The sequence below is a fragment of the Dromiciops gliroides genome, chromosome 2 (genome assembly GCF_019393635.1).
Source record: "Dromiciops gliroides isolate mDroGli1 chromosome 2, mDroGli1.pri, whole genome shotgun sequence".
In the NCBI taxonomy this organism is placed as follows: Eukaryota; Metazoa; Chordata; class Mammalia; order Microbiotheria; family Microbiotheriidae; genus Dromiciops; species Dromiciops gliroides.
The window spans coordinates 192,779,567-192,803,168 of NC_057862.1; the positions used below are offsets into that span (position 1 = coordinate 192,779,567).

Sequence of the window (23,602 nt, forward strand, 5' to 3'; positions counted from 1 at the left end):
CTAAGGTCACCCTTCTCTCTCCTTTATGCCTCCTCCCTGGGATTGGTAGGTCAGGCGCTGTTGGCCACACTGATGGATGGCTTCTCTGGGGGATTGGTTTTCCCTTCTCCTGGACTGCACCTGAGGCTGACAATTCTCTATTCACCCCACCCCAAATCAAATTTTCCCTGGCACAAGAATTCCTAGTAATAGCTTGGATTGGAGGATAGCAATTGGGAAAGGGAGGTCCATGGCTTCTGCCCTTCCCAACCTTTCTCCAAAGCCTTGTACCTGCTTGATGAGCAGGGCAGCCTGGAGACGGGCCAGGAACTTTGCCATCTTATCCCAGAGGTGCTGCCACTGGATGTGGATGTTCTCTGCCCTCTCCTGTGGGTCTGGCTGGCCTGGATGGCTCTGGGGGCTCAGCTCCCTTGCCTTCCTTGTGATTTCCATGCACACTGCTTGGTGGGAGCCGACTTCAGTCTCCAGGGCCTGACCAAGTAGAGGAGACAGCCCAGAAGAGAAAAATCAGGTGATGTTAGGGGGAGGGGGAAAGGAGAAGAAATGAGGGCCTGGAAGGGGAGGGGGAAAGTACTATTCCTAATCACGATCTTGACAATGTTTGGGATATCTCACATTTAACCACTCATCCATAAAAGCACCAACCTCATGGGTGCAAGGAGCAAATGAGAATGTAAAACACTTTGCAAACTTTAAAGTGCTATATAAATGCTAATTGCTATGATTATTGTGATTATTAGTTTTGTTTTGAAGGGCAATGAGGGTTAAGTGACTTGCCCAGGGTCACATAGCTAGTAAGTGTCAAGTGTCTGAGGCTGGATTTGAACTCAGGTCTTCCTGAATCCAGGACCAGTGCTTTATCCACTGTGCCACCTACCTGCCCCCTATTGTTATTATTTTAATAATAACTGGTACTAGTAACAATTCATATCTACACAGCAACTTAAGGCTTATAATGTGTGTAGGGAATACTGTTGATATATGTTTTGAAGGGAAGCATAAGAGACATTTCTAGCCTCGTCTCCCTGAACCCTTCTCCAAGGGAGACTTTCATTCCTGCTGAAGGGGGTGCAGGAAGTTTGGGGTGGAAGCCACTACCCTGTTCTCCTCGGAGAGAGGGGGTACAAGGCAAGAATGAGATCTATTGGCTCTCTTGAATAGTGTTAGTTTAGGGATAATATGATCAAATTTAATCTAACTTCTGATCACTATCATTATTGGGGAGGAAGGAAGACCCCGAGCTCTGTATCCAGGGCTTGACTCTTTCCCCATAAAATACCAGTTCTGCAATGAACACACATAGGGAATAGCAAAGAAATAAATTTATCCAAATTATAGTAATAAAGAAATTAGGGAAGGTATAGGGGCAACTAGCTGGCAGAGTGGATAGAGTGCTGGGTCTGGAGTCAGGAAGACCTGAGTTCAAATCAGGTCTCAGACACTCACTAGCTGTGTGACCCTGAACAAGTCACTTAACCTTGCTTGCCTCAGTTTCCTCATCTGTAAAATGAGCCAGAGAAGGAAATGGCAAACCCCTCCATTGTCTTTGCCAAGAAAACCCCAAATGGGGTCATGAAGAGTCTGGAGTGACTGAAATACACAGACTATATCCCAGACAATATAGAGTGAAGGAGCTTCCCTATAGGGATCAAGGTAACAAGGGCTCAGCAAAGAGAGAGAAACTCCTTGAAGTAAGGAATGGGGATTGATGGAGGCTGCCAGCTCCTCTCATATCTTCCAAGTCTTTCAAGCAGCCTGCATCATTGGTCTCTTTCCTCTTCCCTCTAGAAGCTGGAAACCAGAAGCAGCCATAGTGACTCAACACTTGAAGAGGCCTGAAGCTTGAGGAGTCCCAAAGGGGACTGGCCAAGAACTGAAGCTCTCTCCTTCTCAACTGCTTTGTCCTGCCCCTCACCCTGGGCAGGGAATTCATTTCCATCAATAAAGAGACCAATGGACCAATGCAACCAAGGGGTCACCTTCTCTTTGCCTCATTTCGTCCTCATGCCCTCATGAGGTAACTGCTTTTAATTGTTACCACTATTTTATAAAGGAGGAAACTGAGGCACAGAGAGGTTAGGTGACCTTCCCAGGGTCACACAGCTAGTAAGTACCTAAGGTAGACTTAGAACTTAAGTCTTCCTGATTCCTAGTAGTCTATCCCCTATGTCATGCTGACTTTCTGGGCACAGAAGCGTGGGGGACAAGGGATTACAATGCTGGAGTGGGGTGGAGGCAGAAAGAAAAGGAAGGTAAAAGGAGTAGGGGTATGGGGGGGTCCACAGTGGGAGGAGAAGAGAGGGGAGGGGAGTACAGAGGAAAGAAGGGAGATTAAGGAAGTTCAGGGGACCATGGGTAGAGGCAAGCACAAGCACCTTATATTTCCACAGAGCTGCTGTGAGCTGGCCCAGGTCCCGGCCCAAGGTAGCCGCCTGAGTTAGTTGCATCCTCTCTCTGAGCCAGGATTCTGCTTCCTCACATCTGTTCAGGAACTCAGCCTGCTGTAGCGCCTGTTCCAGCAGGGCCCGCCTGGGAGAAAGGCCAGTCCAGGGGGCTTAGGAGGCAGTAGTAATAATAACAGTAGCCATAATAATAATATTGATATAATAACATTCCAAGATTTGTAAAACACTTTACATATAATTTGAGGTAGGTCCTACAATTAATCCATATTGCAGGTGAGTCACCTGAGACACAGAGAGGTTATAGGATTTGTCCAGGGTTACAGAGCTAGTAAGGGCCTATGGTGGGATTTGAACTCAGGTCTTCCCGATTCCAAGGCTTGCGCTCTAGCCACTGCGCCACCTAGCTGACAATAGAGAGAACGGAGCCCCATAGGTGGACAGAGTAGTTCAACCCACCCTTAGAAAGCTCACTTCTCTTGCTGAAGCCCTTGGAGATAGGGAGGGAAGTACCAGGGGGAACAGAGAGAGTTGAGAGATGCTTAGGGCACTGACATTGGTTTGAGTAGGGTAGCATGTTCCTCAGAGTCCCAGGCCAACTTTTTATTTTTTTATTTTTTTCCCATGCCAACTTTAGGTGAGAAATAAGGAGGTTGGTCAAGAATGTGACAGGGTTGGGTAGGGGAAGGGGTGGAGAATGGGTTCTCACCGGGCTCTAACGAGTAAAATCAGGCTCTGGTAGACCTGTGACAAGCCCCAGGCTCGAATCTGCAGCCCATCCAGGTTGGTGCCTGGAACAGTGCTCAGCTGTGTGGTCCTTTGGACAAGGCGGCTCACAAGGGCACTCTGGGAGGAGACTCGAGCTTCCAGCAGCTCATGTCTCTGCAGAAGCTCCACCACCTCTGTGAGATGCTGCCCACACACCGGGGAACTTGCCAGCACCTAGGGTCAGAGAACCATAATCAGTGTAGTGCCCATCAAGGGGATCCCAGTCCCAACCACTGCCTCTGGGACTCAGTGCCTTGGATAGATGATGTACCCCATACTGGGGTGAGTGAGGACCAGTGAGTGCCCCTGGGGCCAATGTTGTGGATAGCACCACACCCAGGGTGATATCCTGGGCTCTTGTAATAATAATAATAATACAATAACAAAAGCTAATACTTATCCAGGGTGTTCAAAAAATTTTACTACTGTTTTTTAAACTTTATTAACTGAACATGCTATATATCAGTATTTTTTTGTTTGTTTAGGTATGTGATCTTAGTATTGTTGTGGATTTATTGGGGTTTGGAATTTTAAGTTTTATTAGCTTAAAAGTGTACTAGGATCTTTGGGACATCTGCATATTATATTAAGGTTTGCAAAGTACTTTACATATATTGTCTCATTTGATCCTTACAGCAAATCTGTATGGCAGGTCCTGTTATTTCAATTTTATAGATTAAACTGAGGCACAGAATGACTTGCCTAGGATTTCATAGCTGGTAAGTGTCTGATGTAGGTTTATTTATTTATTTATTTATTTATTTATTTATTTATTTATTTATTTATTTATTTATTTATTTTTTGGCTGGGCAATGAGGGTTAAGTGACTTGCCCAGGGTCACAAAGCTAGTAAGTGTCAAGTGTCTGAGGTCACATTTGAACTCAGGTCCTCCTGAATCCAGGGCCAGTGATCTATCCACTGTGCCACCTAGCTGTCCCCTGAGGTAGCTTTTGAACTCAGGGCTTCCTGCCTCTCAGTTCAGTGCCCTAGATTTTGTTGTTTAGTTGTTTTCAGTCCTGACTCTTTGTGACCCCATTTTGGGTTTTCTTGGCAAAGATACTGGAGTAGTTTGCCATTTCCTCTCCCAGCTCATTTCACAGATAACAAAACTGTGATAGAGTTAAATGACTTACCCAGGGTCACACAGCTAGTAAGTGTCTGAGGCCACATTTGAACTCAGGTCTTCCTGATTCCAGGCCCAGCACTCTATCCATAGTACCACCTAGCTGCCCAAATACCATAGACCTAATGGGCTGTATTCCTTGAAGGGGGCTGCTGGGATCCCTTGGACATGACCTGTAGTTCTTTCAGCTCTTCATCAGCAGCATCAACCTCTTGAAGCACCCCCAATGCCACCCGAGAGCTTGCCAGATGCTCCCTCCTTTCTCGAAGCCCTCCTAGGAGCCGCTCCCAGCGCTGAGAGATCTCCTTCTGCCTGGAGAGGACACAGGAGGAGGGATGGGGGCAGGAGGAAACCATCTGGGGCTGGAGCTAGACAGAGGAGTGGAGAGGGTCTGGTGTGGTCTGATGGTAGCAGTTGGCACTCTGGCTGGGGCCTACTGTGGGACAGAGGGAGGGGCCACCCCAAAGTCAAAAGAGCTTCGCCTCTGATTCTGTGGAACCTTGCAATGGCTCTGTCAAGCCCTCTTCTATAAACTGAGGATTCTAGAATTGGGTGAGTTCTTAGAGATGAAGGCCCAGAGAGGTTAAGTAACTTGGCTAAGGTCACACAGCTAGCAACAAAACTGGAATTCCAACCTCAGGTTCCACCCACCCCTCCTCCCCCTCTTCAAATCCTTCCTTATTTCCATCTGGGTCATTTTCTCACTTGCCACCTTGCCTCATGTCCTGAATGTCTTAATTCTCCAAAACTCCTCTCCTGGGTCCCAGCTATCCTCACTAGGGTCTCACCTGGCCAAGGGGAGCCAGGTGGAACCAAACAATAACTTTACTTTTCAGTGCCTCTTTCACTTTAGCAGTGAAACCCCTACTCCATCCCACCCCCATTAGCTATCTATTATTGAGAAGGGTCCATAGGCTTCATGAGACTATTCAAGGGGTTTATAACAACAGTTAAAAACTGTTGTTCTGGGGCACCTAGGTGGTGCAGTGAATAAAGCACTGGTCCTGGATTCAGGAAGACCTGAGTTCAAATCTGTCCTTAGACACTTGACACTTACTAGCTGTGTGACCCTGGACAAGTCACTTAACCCTCACTGCCCCCCGCCCCAAAAAAAACCCCAACAACAACAACAACAACAACACACCAAACAAACAAAGAAACAAAACCAAACTCTCGTTCTAGGACAAGAGACTCAGACCCTCATGTTGGCAAGTCTCTCTCCTATAAAATTCTTTGCTGCTAAGGTGTAAGAAGCTTAATGGATTACACCCTTTCAGGGGTGTTTTAATTTAAAGAGAGTTGACCTCGAGGGTAGAGGCTAACCTCAAAGGAATGAATTGTCAACGGTGAAAGAGACACAGTATCCTATTGGGAGGATTCCCTTATGGTATGTGTTGGATTAGGCAGCTGCTGAGTGAGTATGAATTTCAGGCATCCCGGAGAGAGATATTTATTTCTAAAGGAGTTTCCCTAGCCATCTGTTAGGAGCCATTGGGTGGGCAGCTAGGTGGCACAGTGGATGGAGCACCAGCCCTGGAGTCAGGAGGACCTGAGTTCAAATGTGACCTCAGACATTTGATACTTACTAGCTGTGTGACCCTGGGCAAGTCACTTAACCCCAACTGCCTCCCCCCCCCCCCCCCCCCCCCCCCGCAAAATGATTAGGTTCTACTGTGGTCGAGTGAGGGGCTGGAGAGGGGAGCCCTAAGGCCTGGGGCGGTCAAGGTACTTGGGATGGAATTAGGGTTAGGTGGGCTGGGGGAAGGAGCCTTACCTCTGGGCCACATCTGCCCAGCTGTGGTATTGCTCCTGCTCTAGGAAGGAGGCGATCTCAGCCAAGGCTTGGAAACGGCCCTCCTGGGGCAGCACATCTGCCTCCAGTGCGCCCAGCTTCTGGCCAGCAGCACTCAGCAGGGCGGAGCTGACCACAGGGGTGCCCAGCTGCTCCAGCACCCGCTCCATGTCCCCCAGGAAGCTCTCCCGGAGGGCGGCCTTGCGCAGGAAGCGTCGGGCCAGCGTCTCCAGCCTCTCCAGCCTCAGCAGCTGCTGCTGCAGGGCTTGCTCCCGACGGGCCTCAGCCCTCTCCAGGCCTGCCCAGCGCCCGGCCAGCTCCCCGGGGCTCAGGCCCTCGGGGGGCAGGAAAGGCCGGCGGTTCTGGGCCCGAAGGGCAGTGCTCAGGCGGAAGAGCAGCGCCTCGGCTGTCCCTCGCTGCTCTAGCCGAGGGGGCTTCTCCTCGGTGCGGAAGGCGGCAAAGGCGGCCAGCAGCTGCCGCATGGCCGGGAGGGTGTCTGGGAAGCGCCGCTCCTCCAGCTGGGCCTCCCGCTCGGTGATCCAGGCCAGCAGGTCGGCCACGAGCCGCTCGTACTGAGCCTGGAATGCGGCCGTCTCCTGGAGCTGCTGCAGGATCTGGGCCACAGGGGAGGAGAGGCGGGAATTAATGATTGGGGTGCGCTGAGAGCCGGAGCAAGCTGTCTGCTTCGGCGTGGCTCGGCCGCCCCATCGATGACCCCGATGGCCGCAAAGAGGCCTGCTCCTACACCTGCGATGGGAAGCTTTTTAAAAAGGCGGCCTGCCCCACAGGCCAGATGCCCGACTGTCCTGCAAGGTCATCTGCTGCTGCCCTCACTCAGGCACGGCGAGGCCGGCCCGGAAGGGAGGGAAAGGGGCTCGGCCCTGCCTTCTTCCTCAGCTGTGGAGGTTGGGGTCCCTGATCCTTCCGCTGCCCGGCTAGACTCTCTGCCTCCTTCCGCCCCCTTCCCCTTCTCCAGCAGCTCCCGCCCACGGACTTCAGTGTCCCCGACGGACACCCACCCTGACGATAGCAGCTCCAGGCCCCAGGCTCTGCCACCGCCCCCAGCAGCTCATGGGACCAAAAAGATTCATGGCTTCTGCTCAAGGAAGAGTTTCGGCCTCTCCCCTCACCCCGAAGCGGGCACCTCGCCCTTGCTGACTGTCCCTTTTACTTTCTGCCTCCGTTCTGAGCTTTCTATTGTCTAGCAATCCTCTTAGGGAATTAGCGACCTCGGGGCTGAGGAGGAAGTGGGGGGGGGGCGGGGGGAGGAGGAAGGGCACAGCGGAGCAATCATCACCCCCTCCCCTTTTCCTAGAGCCATCTTCCCACCCTTCCACACAGACCTTGGCCAATCTCTTCTGGACGGTCTGCCCCTGGTGTAGGTGGGAGAAATAGTGGTAGTAGAGAGAGATATAGGTCATGATAGAGCGCTCCTCGGGCTCCGGAACGGCTACATCTTCGGGATCCAGCAGCCTGGAGATGCCCAGATCTCTGTGAGCCACCTCAAAAGCGTTCTCCAGGTTGTGCAGGGGGCGTCCTGGCTGCAGAGAGCTGTACCTGATCAGGTCAGGCCTGTGGGAGGTCAGCTGGAGATAGTGACGGAGGGAATGACGGGTGCCAGAGCCCAGAGAAGGGGGAGGGGAGAGCCCAATGGAGCTCACCTGGGCCTAGGATAGGCCACCCATTTGTCAAGTGAGTCATATGCCTCTCTGCCCACCTGAGCGTGGGGTAAGTCTCTATCACAGAATTTTGGAAATGGAAAAAGAATCCTTCCTATGAAATAATAATATTTATGTATAAATAATAATAGCTAGCATTTCTATATTTATATTTATTTATTTAATAGCAAGCACTTTGAGGTTTGCAAAGCACTTGGCAGATGTGATTTCATTTGATCCTCCCAACAACGGTATGCTCTTTAATAAGTAACTATTATCTCCATTTTGCAGATGAGGAAACAGGCTGAGAGAGTTGCAGTGACTGGAACAGGGTCACACAACTAATAAACAGTGGAGGCCAGCCTTGTACTCAGGTGTTCCTGACTCCAAGTCCAACAGTTTGTCCACTGCGCCATCTAGCGACCCTTCTTGACAAGTGGGCATAAAGCTTTTGCTCCAAGACCTCCGATGAGGGAGAAACAGAAAAGTGGGTCAGTCTGTGCTAGACAAATTTTGCCAGGTTCACAATGTTGCCCAGGGCAGACATATGCCACAAGATTGTACTGGGAGTCAAGGACTCAGATATTGATCACTTGGATTCAGATATTGATCACTCTTCCCCCCACCCCCACCCCCTTATTTCTGTGCTAACTATTCCTACTTTTTCATAGTGGATAGAGCATGGAGTTGGAACTGGGAAAACCTAGGTTCCAGTTTCACCTATGACACGACTCATATGACCATGAACAAATGAGTTAACCTCTCTCAACTCTGCCCATTTTACAGATGAGGATAATAATACCTCACAGGATTATTGGGAGGCTCAGATGAGACAATGTTTGTAAGATGCTTGTAATGTTTTAAAGTACTATATAAACATCAGCTATTATTATCCTCGCATCCCCTATGCCTCCTCTCCCACGCCCAGTCTCTACCCAATGACCAGATTGTGCAACAGAGGGAAGTGGGGGAGGGATGGCCAGCCCTCAGAGATACTTGAGGAGAACAAGGCATTTCTCCAGGCTCGCTTTCCCTCCTCCCCCTTGCCCTGGGGTGCCTACTTCTAGGCCTGAGGGAATTAAAGATGCCCCCAGGTTCATTGGGAATGAGGCAGAGGTCTGCATGGGGCCTGGGGAAAGAAAGTGGGAGAAGAGGGTGCCCATTTTCTGACCTGTGGGCGTGGATGAGGGCATTAAAGCCCAGCCCATCGCTCCAGCTATGAGAGAAGTCAGTGATGTTCACGTGGGGATAGCCAGCTGTCTTCCGCTGGCACCAGACCAGCAACGCCTCCTTAGCAGACAGCTGGGCTGCCCTGGCCCCAAATTCCTCCTGGTAGGGAGAAAAGGACTGAGCTCAGAGGAGGGGCGTTGCACAAGCCTGGGGTCAAAGCCTGCATCCCTCTTCCCTATCTCCTCCCCCAACCTTATGTTTGGCGGAGAATACTTACTACTACTACTACTACTACTACTACTACTACTACTACTACTACTACTACTACTACTACTACTACTACTACCACCACCACCAATACCACCAACACCACCACCACTATCACTTGCTTCCTCCTCCTCTTCCTCCAACATAAAAACTTCAAAAGTTCCAAAATTATGTTATATATTGAACATATATGTTGGAGGCAGATGGTGATGCAGTGGATATAGTGCTGGGCCTTGAGACTGTACACCTGAATTCAGATCTGGCCTCAGACACTTAATAAGCAGTGTGACCCTGGGCAAGTCACTTAACCTCTGTTTGCCTCAGTTTCCTCATCTGTAAAATGGGGATAATAATAGCACCTACCTTCCAGGGTTGTTGGGAGGATCAAATGAAAAAGATAATTGTAAAACACTTAGTAGAATGCCTAGCACATAGTGAGCCCCTATGTAAATATTAGTCATTGTTTTCATCTCGTTTGGGTCTTACAATAGTTACCTTATGAGGTAGGTGCTATTATTATCCCCATTTTACAGATGAGGAAACTAGTCATGAGGCAGGTTAAGTTACTTGCTGACTCAGGTCACACAGCTAGTAAGTGTCTAAAGCAGAATTTGAACTCAGCTCTTCCTAACTCCAGGCCTGGCATGCTAATCTACCATGCCCCCTACCTGCCTCAAATATCTTCCTTTCTATCTGAGCTGAGACCCTGGTTGAATTCCTGGCATAAATAGGGATTCAAGATGTGGAGAACCTTGGGATACAAAAATGTAAGTAGACATGTGAAAGAGGAATATCCACATTTTTCAGGGTTGGTGAACCGTCCAAGCCTGTGATTTCATTGGTGCAGATAATTCCCAAGGACAAACTCTTCTTTTACAAAAGCAGGTAGGCAAGTGCTCTGCAAATTATAGTCTTAAATTTTTATTTATTTATTTTTTTGCAGGGCAATGAGGGTTAAGTGATTTGCCCAGGGTCACACAGCTAGTAAATGTCAAGTGTCTGAGATTGGATTTGAACTCAGGTCTTCCTGAATCCAGGGCTGGTGCTTTATCCACTGTGCCACATACCTGCCCCCCAAATTATTATTTTTTAAATTTTAATTTAAGTTTTAAAAATTTCTGCAGAGCAATAAGGGTTAAGTGTCTTGCCCAGGGTCACACAGCTAGTAAGTGTTAAGTATCTGAGGCCTAATTTGAACTCAGGTCCTCCTGAATCCAGGGCCAGTGCTTTATCCACTGCACCACCTAGCTGCCCTGAAAAGTATAGTCTTTACAGATTTCAGAATGGGTGACACTCAAGGTTGGCCAAGAACTCCACTGAACCAATTGTTAGGAGAGAAGCAAATGCTTAAAAACATCAACAACAACAATGATGTCTTAGGACAAGTGTTCTTAACCTGAGATCCAGGAATTTAAAAGCGATTTTTTTTCTATGATCCTCCATATTTAATTTTATGCATTTATAAACATTTTCTCTGAGAAGGGGTCGATAGGGCTTTAAACTATGATTGGCAAAGGGATCCATGACACAAAAAAAGGTAAGAACCCTGGGTTTAGAAAGTTGCCTGAGGCACAGAGAAATTAAATGGCTTGCCCATTATCACTATGGGAAGGAGAAGCATTCTCTTCCCCCCCACCCCCCAAAAGAAAGTTAAAGTTCAAGAGAGTTGCCTTGGGATACTGAGAGGTTAAGTGTATTTTTTAAAAGAGGCAATTGGGGTTAAGTGACTTATCCAGGGTCACACAGCTAGTTAGTGTCAAGTGTCTGAGGCCGGGTTTGAACTTAGGTCATCCTGACTCCAGGGCCACTGTGCTATTCACTATACCACCTACCTGCTCCTAAGTGTCTTGCTTTAGGGTCACAAAGACAGTATATATCAGAGACAGGTCTTGCACCCAGGTCTTCCTTACTGTGAGGCCAGCTTTTTAATCCTCTATCCCCTGTCTTTCAGAATGAGGTGGGTAACTAAGGATAACAAAACTATTCTTTTTCACAAGCTATTGAAACAAATCTTGACTTAATGGGTATAGCCTGAAGTCTACCTCAAACTTTTATGCAGATGGCAGAATATAACAGTAGTAATAATAATAATAATAATAATAATAATAACTCTGAACATGAGCTTCAGAGAGGAGCAGAATCCCGAGTGAGTCTGGGGGGCCCAGGGAGGGAGTGTCAGTAAAGGGAGGCAGGAGCTAGAATTCGATCATCAGGCTGTGAAATGGTTATGTCCATATAAGGTCCAAAAAAGAAGAAGGGGAGGTGTGACCAGGGAGAGTGGAGGCCAGCAGAGGAGAAGTGAGGGAAACTGAGAGCTGGGTCTGAGCAGTACCTTGTCCAGGGAAATGTGAGAGATCTGGAAACGCAGGATGATGACCCAGATGAGTCCAAGGATGAGAGTCTGGTCCCCATCTACGATGTTCTCTGGACCAATCAAGGGCACTGGCACCTGTAGAGTCATTTGTTAGCAAGAGGAGCCATGATGAATCCTGATGGGAGGGGGTTGGTAGAGGAGGCAGAATTGACAGGAGGAATGGAGACTGATAGGGCTTTCAGAACTTAGGGGATCCAGGTGCTGGGCAGGTGCCTTTGGGTTCCTCCTGGCGTTGAAGTGGGGGGACACCAATCCCCTACCTTCATTGGTCAACCCATCATTATTTTGTTCTCCAGACGTAGTGGAAAACCCCACTAACTTATGAGTACTTTTGAGTCAGAAGACCTGCGTTAAAACCCTGGTTCTAACCCTAAATAGCCATGAGATCTTGAGCAAGTAACCTGCTAAACATCAGTTTCCTCATCTATCTATCTATCTATCTATCTATCTATCTATCTATCTATCTATCTATCTATCTATCTATCTATCTATCTATCTATCATCTATCATCTATCTATCATCTATCTATCTACCTACCTATATCTATCTATCTATCTCTCTCTCTATCTCTCTCTACCTATATCTATCTATCTATCTATCTATATCTATTTATCTATCTATCTATCTATCTATCTATCTATCTATCTATCTATCTATCTATCTATCTATATCTATCTATCTATATCTATCTATCTATCATCTGTTTATTTTTAATTTTTTTGAGTTTTAATAAAGCATTTTATTTTTTTCCTGTTACATGTAAAGATAGTTCTCAACTTTTGTTTATACAAGCTTTCCAATTTCAGATTTTTCTCTCTCCCTTCTCTCCCTCCCCCCTCCCCTAGACAGCAGGTAATCTGATATAGGTTTATATATATACATATATATACACACACACATAATAACATTAAACATATTTCTGCATTAGTCATGTTATAAGAGAAAAATCAGAGCAATGACAAGAAACCTCAAAAAAGAAAAACAACAGCACCAAAAACAAAAGAAATAGTATGGTTCATTCAGCATCTATACTCCACAGTTCTTTTTTTTCCCCTGGATTTGGAGATCCTCTTCTATCATGAGTTCCCTGGAACTCTTCTATATCATTGCACTGGTGAGAAGAATATAGTCCATCACAGTAGATCAACACACAATGTTGATGATATTGTGTACAATGTTCTTCTGGTTCTGCTCATCTCACTCATCATCAGCCCATGCAAGACCCTCCAGGTTTCTCTGAACTCCTCCTGCTCACCGTTTCTTACAGCATAATAGTATTCCATTACATTTATATACCACAACTTGTCCAGCCATTCCCCAATTGATGGGCATCCCCTCAACTTCCAATTCCTTGCCACCATGTAAAGAGCGGCTATAAATATTTTTGTACATATCATCTGTTTATTTTGTGGGGCAATGAGGGTTAAATGACTTGCCCAGGGTCACACAGCTAGTAAGTGTCAAGTGCCTGAGGCTGGATTTTGTGTGTGTGTGTGTGCTTTTTTAAGTGGGGCAATGGGGGTTAAGTGACTTGCCCAGGGTCACACAACTAGTGTCTAGTGTCTGAGACTGGATTTGAACTCAGGTCCTCCTGAATCCAGGGTTGGTGCTTTATCCACTGCGCCACCTAGCTGCCCTCTTCATCTTTAACATGAAAATAATTTGCCCTATCTGTCCCACAAAGTTGCTATGAAGAACGAGTTTATTTTTGTTTGTTTCTTTTAGTTCTCAACTACTATTTACATGGTTTTAAGGTCTTAATTAAATGCTTTCCTATTGTACTAGTGACTCTTAAAAGTACAACAGTACAGTTGTACTGTTCCAAATCTCTCTCTCTCTCTCTCTCTCTCTCTCTCTCTCTCTCTCTCTCTCTCTCTTCCCCACCCCTCCATCCTCTTTGCCTTCCCCCCACCCCATCTCGTTCCTACATATATAGTCCACAGTCAAATCATTCTCTTCTCTTCCTTTCCATTCTTTTCCAATAGCTATTCCCTGACACCAATCATACCATGTATCTGATTTGTTTCTTTAAAATAAGTGTTAGGGGGCAGCTAGGTGGTACAGTGGATAAAGCACCGGCCCTGGATTCAGGAGTACTTGAGTTCAAATCTTGCCTCAGACACTTGACACTTCCTAGCTGTGTGACCCTGGGCAAGTCTCTTAACTCCCACTGCCCCACAAAAAAAAAAAAAGTGATAACAATGTTATACATCAGAAAGAAAGCTAGAAACAGGGTGATGTTGTTACTACAGTTAAATTTAATAAATTTAATATAATAATTTATTTTATAAATTTGATATAATTTTTAAAAGCTATAGGTAACGGAAATTCACAGTGTCATAGACAATCCTCTTTTTGTTCATTGTATAGTGAAAGACATATTTATTGATGATTGTTAAATTCATAATAAAAAAGAAAAAATTTTTAAAATTTTAAGAGAGTTGGATCTGAAATTAGGAAAGACCTACATTCAGATCCTGATTCCAATAATGACTATGTGATCACTTAATCTAGCTGGGCCTCAATTTCCTAATATGTAAAAATAGGCATAATAACCTCTCCAGGTTTCACTCCTGCCTCTCAGGATGTTCTCCACCAGCCACAGAAGCCTCCTCACCCTGGAAGTTTGGTTCACCTCTAGACTTCTTGAACCAGAAATATGCTTCAACCCAGAGGCCTCTTCCTCTGATTGGCTGTTTCCTCTCAGGTCTTCCATTCTAAGGAAAGTGCCCAGGCCAGCCATGGGCATTATTATTCCTCTCCAGAATTCACTCCTGCCCCTCTGGACTTTCTCTACCATGTCCCTGTGCATATCTTCCCCCAATTACCATTCCACTATTGAGCTTCCTTTTATGTTCTCTCTTCTCCTAGAAGATAATATGCTCCTTGAAGGCAGGTTCTGTCTGTATTCCCAGCACTTAGCACAGTGTCTAGTACACAGTAAGCCCTGACAAATCCTTATTGACTTCTTTTGGCCACTACTTATCTCTATGGGTTGTTGTGAAGACCAAAGCAGGTAACGCATCTGAAACTCTTCACAAACCTGTGTAAATGGTCTATTATAATTATTCTCCTCATGGCTTTATTTGACATCACCTTCCTCTAAAGTATCCCTCGATTTCCTTTCCTCACTCCTGCATTCTACAGTTCATACATCTGGGATTCAGCTGTCAGGATGGTCAATAGCCGTCCTGACAGAGCATTCTCTCTTAGAATAGATATTCATTTATCCAAAGGATTCATGATGGAAAATGTTCTTCACATCCAGAAAAAAGAACTGTAGATTCTTAATGCAGATTGAACCATACTGTTTCCACTTTTGTTTTTGTTTTTTCTTTTTTGAGGCTTCCCCTTTTGTTCTGATTCTTTTTTCACAGCATGACTAATGCAGAAATATGTTTAATGTGATTGTACACATATAACCGATATCAGCTTGCTTTCCGTCTTAGGGATGGTGGATGGAAGGGAGAGAGGGAGAAAAAAATTTGGAACTCAAAATCGTATGAAGGGGCAGCTAGGTGGTGCAGTGGATAGAGCACCGGCCCTGGAGTCAGGAGTACCTGAGTTCAAATCCGGCCTCAGACACTTAACCCACACTTACTAGCTGTGCAACCCTGGGAAAGTCACTTAACCTCAATTGCCTCACTAAAAAAAAAAAATTGTATGAAAACAAATGTTGAAAACTATCTTTACATGTAACTGGAAAATAATAAAATACATTTATGATAAAAAAGAATAGATATTAATTTATCCACACTCCAATTTATATAATAATTACTCCTTCCTTGGGGGGCGGCTAGGTGGCACAGTGGCTAAAGCACCAGCCCTGGATTCAGGAGGACCTGAGTTCAAGTCTGGCCTCAGACACTTGACACTTACTAGCTGTGTGACCTTGGGCAAGTCACTTAACCCTCATTGCCCTGCAATAATAATAATAATAATAATAATAATAATAACTCCTTCCTGATTTGACTTGAAGTATTCTCAAAGCCACATCTATGTTTTGGAGGGGGCGTGGTGAGGGAGGTGGGGTTGCCCCTGATTCCCTCTATTCTCTATCTTTCTTGGCCTTCCAGTGTCACGGCCATGCTCCCTCCAGAGTCTCTGGGGCCCTGGCCTCACCTTGGACCTCAGGAAGGCTAGAGCCCGGCCACTGTTTTCCAGGAAATGCACTCTCATTCGGCCCCGGTTGGGCGGGGGCAGCACCTCCCCGGAGATGAGCTCAAGCAGCTTCAGCAGGTGGGTTCCATCTCCCAGCTCAGTGTACATATTCTGGATCTTGATGCCAACCTGGGAAGATGGAGGGAGGCAGAGAGAGTCAGCAGAGGCTAGCCTTTTTCTTTCCAGCTCCAGAGATTTACATAGCATCTTGGGCTTCTCTACCTCCTCATTACCCTCCCCCTACTCAACACACACAATCACAGTGCTGGGATTCCCAAGGGAAGGGAAGGGGACATCCCAGGGGGCAGGAGGGATGACACAGGACTTCAGAGGCTGATTCTTTTGCTATGGGGAGCAGATTTGAAGCATGGGACCCTAGGATCACAATCTAGATCTGAAACAGACCTCTGTAGCCATCAAGTCTAACACCCTCGTTTTATAGATAAGGAAACTGAGGCACAGGAAAGTGAAGTGAGTTGCCCAAGGTCACAAGGTAGTCTGAGAAACAGGATTTGAACCCAGTTCCTCTGATTCCAGAGCCAGTGCTCTTTCCCTGGACCAGAACCTCCTCCAGATTAAGTGACTTGCTCAAGGTCATGTAGGTAGTATTTAGCAGAATAGGAACTCACTGATAAAAAGCTCCATGGTGATATGGATGTGGCTGGGGTGGGGGACCAGAAATACTTACCCTGCCATGGTGAAAGATGTTGTTGACCCAGTTGGTGAACGTTTTCTCCTGAATCTTCATGTGTTGTGCTTGCAGCTTACGTACGTGGCCTTGCTCATACTCTGAGTCCATGATGGTGCCTGAGCTGGGGAGACCCATCACCTGGTGACCTTAGGCAAGGTAATAATTGTCTTGCTCCTGCTAAGGGGGACTAGAGGGTATCCTCTTTCCCTCTTTTTTTTTTTTTTTAGTGAGGCAATTGGGGTTAAGTGACTTGCCCAGGGTCACACAGCTAGTAAGTGTTAAGTGTCTGAAGTCAGATTTGAATTCCAGTCCCCCTGACTCCAGGGTTGGTGTTCTATCCAGTGTGTCACCTAGCTGCCCTTGGTGGTATGGGGGAGGGGGCCCATACTCTTAAAATTTTTTTTTTAATAAGAAGGAGGTCATTTACATTTCCTCAAAGCTTTGGGATCCCCTCCTTGAAAAGAATTCATGTAATATAGAAAATGATCATAAAATAAATAAATCATAGATTTAGAGCTGTCACCTAATCTATGGGTTCTTAACCTTTCTATGAACTTGCCATTATTAATATTTTAATAACTGTATTTTGATCTAATTGTTTTCTCCTGTAGTCCTCTATATTTGATCTTACGCATTTAAAAGCATGATTCTGAGAAGAGATCCATAGGCTTAATTAAGACTGCAAAAGGGGTCTATGACTCATGCAAAAAAGGTTAAGAACCCCCTGATTTAGCCCAACCCTCTTATTTTACAGATGAGGAAACTGAGGATTGGAGAAGGGATGGACTATAGAGAAGGTATGGCATTAAAAACTAGATGGGGAGCTTATCAGTATCTTTTGATCTACCTAGGGGACCCCAGCCCTAGGAGGTCTCAGAGACCCCTTTCATCCTATCCTCATTCAATGTTTCCATTGGCCCATGCAGGTTCTGATACTAGACTGTCCAAATCCCCCGGCAGCCCTTTCCCAGCCTGATGCCCACCCTGTGGCCACAACAATTGCATGTGGGTCTCTGGTTTGAGTTGGGATAAGGGGTTGGGGGCAGAGGTAGCACAGTAGGTCCTTACCTTGTGATGGCTTGGGCAGGGGAAGAGAGAAGGCCCGTGGCCCATCTGAGGAACTCGCTATCTTTTGGCAAATTGGAGGAGCAGCTTTGTAGCGAGGGAGAGCCAGATAGAGTCCAGAGCTGAAGCCTGGTCATTGTCCCTCCCCTTGGGTCAGACTGGCAAAAAGGCAGGACACAAGAGGCATTGTTCCCCCACCTGCCCACCCCACTGCTGGCAGTGGAAGAGGCTGGTGTGGGAATGCTGGGAGGGAATTAGCCACCTCTCTACCTTGCTCCAGGGATAGACAGCGGAAGGGGGATTGATTCTAGGCAAAGAGACCCTTGGGAAGTGGCATCAAATGGAGATACTACCTAACTACAACTGTCGCTGTCAGCCAGCACAACATCTCACAGGGTCGCGGGCTCATAGGGACTGAGAGCTAGAAAAGGTCTTAGAAGTCATACAGCCCACTCTTATTTTGCAAAGGCTTTCAAATTCACTCTTGGTGTATGATGTGAGGTTACTAGGCAGTCATGATAAAAGGCATTAAAGAAGCAAGAAACCTTGACTGTAACACGGAATGTTATAAAAATAAAAGTGGTGTGAGGATTCATCAGCACAAGGAATACCTGGTGTGGGCACTCCCTTCAATAACACCAACTCCAGGTGTGGGAATTCCCTCTACTGATTCAGAGTGTGACTTCAGTAGGTCTATGACTTAGTAGCTCAATCCTAGGGAATGTCTTGGGGCTCATAGAATGACTTGCCCACAGGGGCTGGATTTGAACCTAGGTTCTTCTGAAGCCAAACCCAGCACTCTAACCACCACACCCTCCTACCTTAAGATATTATTAAGGGGGCAACTAGGTGTCACTGTGGATAAAGCACTGGCCCTGGATTCAGGAGGACCGAGGTTCAAATCCAGCCTCAGACACCTGACACTAACTAGCTGTGTGACCCTGGGCAAGTCACTTAACCCTCATTGCCCTGCAAAAACAAAAACAACAACAAAAAACAAACAAAAAAGATATTATTAAAAAGGAAAAAAATACCTATCTTTACAAAAGTATTCACAGCTGCTTTATTTGTAATTATGACCAAATAGGAATCAACCTAAATGTCCAAGGATTGGAGAATAACTGGGTAAATTTTGACATGTTAATTATGATGGAATATAATTGCTCTTCCCAAAAAATGAAATAGGAAGAATATAGAGAAATATGGAAAGACTGACATGAAGTGAGGCAGAACCCAGAATGCAGATTTTAAACAACCCACATGCTGCCTACATGGAAATAACAAGAACAAAACTTTCTAAAGTACACAGAAGGAACAGAGACCAGAAGAGGACACAGAGTAAATATGCTGTCATTGTTATGAATTTTTAAACATATATTTCTTTTATCAAAATGTACGGGTTGCCATACCAACCCATTTAAATTTTATCTGATTTCTACAAAGAGCTGCCTTCCATTTGTGCATTTGATGAAAATATATGGACTAAAATTGCATGGAGTAAGATTCAACAATCAGTGAATCAAAAAGTATTAATTACCACTGCTAGGTTTATATCCCAAAGACATCCTCCCAAAAAAGAAAAAAGACCTATTTGTACAAAAAATATTCATGGCAGCTCTTTTTGTAGTGGCTAGGAATTGGAAATCAGGGAGCAGCTAGGTGGCACAGTGGATAAAGAACTGGCCCTGGATTCAAGAGTACCTGAGTTCAAATCCAGCCTCAGACACTTGACACTTACTAGCTGTGTGACCCTGGGCAAGTCACTTAACCCTCATTGCCCCTCAAAAACAAAAACCAAAGCAAACAAAAAAAAAAGAACTGGAAATAAAAGTAATGCTCATCAATTGGGGAATGGCTAAACAAGCTGTGGTATATGATGGTGATGGGATATTATTGTGCTATAAGAAATGACAAGCAGGATGACTTCAGAAAGGCCTGAATAGACTTGTATGAACTGATATAGAGTGAAGTGAGCAGAGCCAAGAGAACATTGTGCACAGAGACAGCAATATTGTTTGATGAAGAACTGTGAATGACTTGACTAATCTAAACAATACAGTGATCCAAGACAATCCCAAAGGATGAAACATACCATCCACCTCCAAAGAAAGAACTGATATTGATGGAACAGATTGAAGCATGCTATTTTTTACTTTCACTTTTTTTCTTTTAAGCAAGTTTTCTTGTACAAAACGACACATCCAAAATATGGTCGTGCATTACATAATCATACATGTATAACCCATATCTGAGTGTTTGCTGCCTCAGGGAAGGGTGAGGGGAGGGAGGGAAAGAGGGATAAAAATTGGAACCCAAAACTATAAATAAAAATGTTTATTATTTTAAAAAGCATTAATTAAGCACCTATCCTATGCCTCCCAGGTCAGGTGGCACAGTGGATAGAGCACTGGACCTGGAGTCAGGAAGACTCATCTTTATGAGTTCAAATCTGGCCTCAAACACTAGCTGTATAACCATGAGTAAGTCACAACCCTGTTTACCTCTGTTTCTTCATCTGTAAAATGAGCTGAAGAAGCAAATGGCAAACCACTCCAATATCTCTGCCAAGAAAACCTCAAATACAGTCACAAAGAGTCAGACAGAACTGGAAAATTACTGAAATGCCTCCCACTGTGCTAGGCATTGAGATTATTGAGACAAAAAGGCCTGGAAGGGTTATGAGCTACAGCAGTGCCCACACATATCTCAAAGTGGCAAAATAGAAATAGTTTTTATTTTATTTTTATATTATTTTTAAAATATTACTTGTATGTATTTATTAAGGTTATTATTATGATTATAGTAAAAATACAGAGAATATATAATATATAGTTATATAGTTGATGTGTATGTATGATATTTATGTATGCATATGTATACATATATTATATATATACATATACACATATCTATCATCTATTTTTCTGTCTATCCATCATCTATCTATCTATCTATCTATCTATCTATCTATCTATCTATCTATCTATCTATCTATCTATCTATCTATCTATCTATCTATCATCTACCTAGAGAAACAGGAGCGATCCAAAGGTAGAAGTCACAGAATTATAGAATTTCAGATTTGGGAGCAATCCTAGCAATCATTTAGTTTCACCTGACCCTGATCAGAACCCCTATCTCCAGCACTTTTGGCAGACAGAAGACCAGCCAGCTTGAATAATCTTAATTACAGGAAAGCTCGCTACTTTGTAAGATTATCCCACTCCGTTTTTGGACAGAAATGAGAGAGTCAGTGGTAGAATTGAGGGAAATGGAGTCGACTGACAGGCCCATCCCTTCCTTTATCACAAACAAGATATAGAAGAGACAAAATGGATTTGGAGTCAGCAGACCTGAATTCCAGCCCTGATTCAGCCATCTACTATTTTGTGATCCTGGGCCAGACCACTTTCTGTTCCTGGGCCTTAGTTCCTACATTTTAGCTCCCTCAATCTGTAAGATTGGGGAGTTGGGAGGCAGCTAGCTGGCACAGTGGGTAGAGCACTGGCCCTGGAGTCAGGAGTACCTGAGTTCAAATCCGGCCTCAGACACTTAACACTTACTAGCTGTGTGACCCTGGGCAAGTCACTTAACCCCAATTGCCTCACTAAAAAAAAAAAAAAAAGATTGGGGAGTTGAATTAGGTGCTTTATGGTCCTGAGAGGGACCATCTCAACAAGACTCAGGAGGATCATAGGGTTATCTGACTCTGGGTGGGACTGCCTTGGACACCGTGGGATGCCTCTGTACCTGTGAGAATGAGGTTTTCATTAGAGCTATTTCTTCAAAGTTTTGTCAGCCAGAAACCAGGGGCCCTGACCAAAAAAAAAAAAAGCGGCCTCTGTGAAAAGAGAGAGGAATCACTGGCAGGCTTAAAGACCGCTTAATTCTGTGTGGTAAAAAAGAATCTTGGATTTAAGAGTCAGGAAGACTTGAGTTTGAATTCTGCTTCAGATACAAATTATTATTATTTTCTCCATTTTACAGATGAGGAAACAGGCTGAGTTTAAATGACTTGCCCAGGGTCACACAGCAGCAGTACCCATCTACCGAGTCACCTCGCAGTTTCTCCTGGTACTCCCCTGACCTATGGCTTCAGCAAGCTCCAAATCCTAGCTTCCCTAATCTCTGTCTCTCAGAACTTGCTACCACCTAGGTGAAAATTCTTTTCCTAGGTATGCCCATCTGTATCCTGCTAAGCCCTGCCCTAGGGAACATCCTCTTTTCTCCTTTTGTGGATCCTTGATCTCTTGACCCTACATTCCTCTTCCTTCCTTTTACTAACAGATGAACAGCTTTCTCCCAGAGGCATCACATCCCTTCCCCCCCACCCCCACCCTCCGCCAAGGCTGACACTAACCAGTCCTTCTCCCAAGCCTCCTCCTGACTCAGAGGGCCAGGGTGAGGCAGTGATGGACTTCTTCTTACCCACAGCCACTTCCAGAACCTTGCTCTGCCACCGTCACTCAAGGGATCATAGGGTGGTAGTTCAAGACCTAGAAGGGACCTCTGAGGAAACTGAGGCTCAGGGAAGGGGAGTGATTCATCCAAAGTCATACAGGTGAGTGTCAGAAACAGGATTTGAACCCAGCTCTTTCTTCCTACTACAGAGCCAGGCCTCCTTCCCCTTAATCAAGCAGACTAGTTCACAATTTCATGCCACCTGATTATATCACCTTCATCAGATCTCCACTTGAATGTGCCTCTTGGCACCTCAGAATCCACCACTCTCTATAAGCCTCCACTAGAGGCACCTAGGGGCTGGAGCTGATAGAGCTCAGAGGCAAGAGTCAGGAAGAGCTGAGTTCAAATCCAGCCTCAGATACTCACTAGCTGTGTGACTCTGGGCAAGTCACTTAACCATTGCCTGACTCAGTTTCCTCAAATGTAAAATGGGAATAAATAACAGCACCTACCTCCCAGGGTGGTTGGGAAGAGAAATGAGATAATCAGTGCGTTATCCACTGCACAACCTAGCTGCCCCAATACATATTATGTTATACAGATCTGCCCATATTGTTCCCTGCTCAAAGACCTATTACCTATAAGATCAAACACAAACTCTTTAGTCTAATCTGGATTCAATTAATCTTTCTAGTCTTATTTCACATTAATGCCCTTCTTATGGTCAGAATACCCTGAACTTTGACTCACCATTTCCTATGTCTTTGCATTCCCACAGACTCTTATTCATTCAATGGTTGTTCAATAGGCATTTATTAGCAAAATGCCTAGTATATGGTAAGTGCTTAATTAATACATTAACTGAAGGCAGCTAGGTGGTAAAGTGTACAGAGCACCAGACCTGGAGTCAGAAGACCCAAGTTCAAATCTGGCCTCAGGCACTTATTAGTTGTGTGACCCTGGGTAAGTCACTTAACTCTGTTGGCCTCAGTTTCCTCATCTGTAACATGTGCCAGAGAAGGAAATGGCAAAACACTACAGTATCTTTGCCAAGAAAACCCAAAATGGGGTCATGAAGAGTTGGAGAGGACTGAAAAACAGCTGAACAACAATAACACATTATCTATCTATCTATCTATCTATCTATCTATCTATCTATCTATCTATCTATCATCCATCCATCCATCCATCCATCCATCCATCCATCCATCCATCCATCCATCTATCTATCTATCTATCTATCTATCTATCTATCTATCTATCTATCTATCTATCTATCTATCTATCTATCTATCCATCCATCCATCCATCCATCCATCCATCCATCTATCTATCTATCCATCTATCTATCTATCTATCCATCTACCTACCTACCATCACTTACCATGTGCCAGGGATTTTGACAAAATCAAAACCATCCCTGCCCCTGATAAACTTACATTTTATTGGGGAGGTGGGTGAAATGGCACAAACATATAATTACAAAATAATTTGGAGCTAAGGTGGGGCCCTAAGGACTAAAGGGAAGCAAGAGAGGCCTCAACTAGGAGATGAGAATCCTAAGCCTTGAAGGAAGCTGGGGATATTTAGAGACAGAGGGGGGGAGGCATGGGAGAACATTCCAGGTATGCAGGACAGTCTGTACAAAGGTGTGGAGATGGGAAACTGGCTGAATAGGAAATTGGCTGGAATGTAGAATACATGAAGGGGGAGGAATGTTCAGTAA

General features: G+C 45.3%; 1 protein-coding gene across 1 annotated transcript in view; it reads right to left on the reverse strand.

Moving 5' to 3' along the window:
- The window catches only part of SPTBN5 (spectrin beta, non-erythrocytic 5), a 104,060-nt gene extending 87,545 nt beyond the window's left edge, over nt 1-16,515 (reverse strand). Inside the window, exons 1-10 of the mRNA XM_043980561.1 lie at nt 16,405-16,515; nt 15,678-15,845; nt 11,514-11,630; nt 8,916-9,073; nt 7,430-7,658; nt 6,069-6,700; nt 4,468-4,606; nt 3,112-3,344; nt 2,376-2,529; nt 271-471 (exon numbers count right to left, since the gene is read on the reverse strand). Of these exons, the coding sequence (XP_043836496.1) occupies nt 271-471; nt 2,376-2,529; nt 3,112-3,344; nt 4,468-4,606; nt 6,069-6,700; nt 7,430-7,658; nt 8,916-9,073; nt 11,514-11,630; nt 15,678-15,845; nt 16,405-16,515 (2,142 nt within the window). The remainder of the gene's footprint in view (nt 1-270; nt 472-2,375; nt 2,530-3,111; nt 3,345-4,467; nt 4,607-6,068; nt 6,701-7,429; nt 7,659-8,915; nt 9,074-11,513; nt 11,631-15,677; nt 15,846-16,404) is intronic.
- Between the last annotated feature and the right edge of the window lie 7,087 nt (nt 16,516-23,602).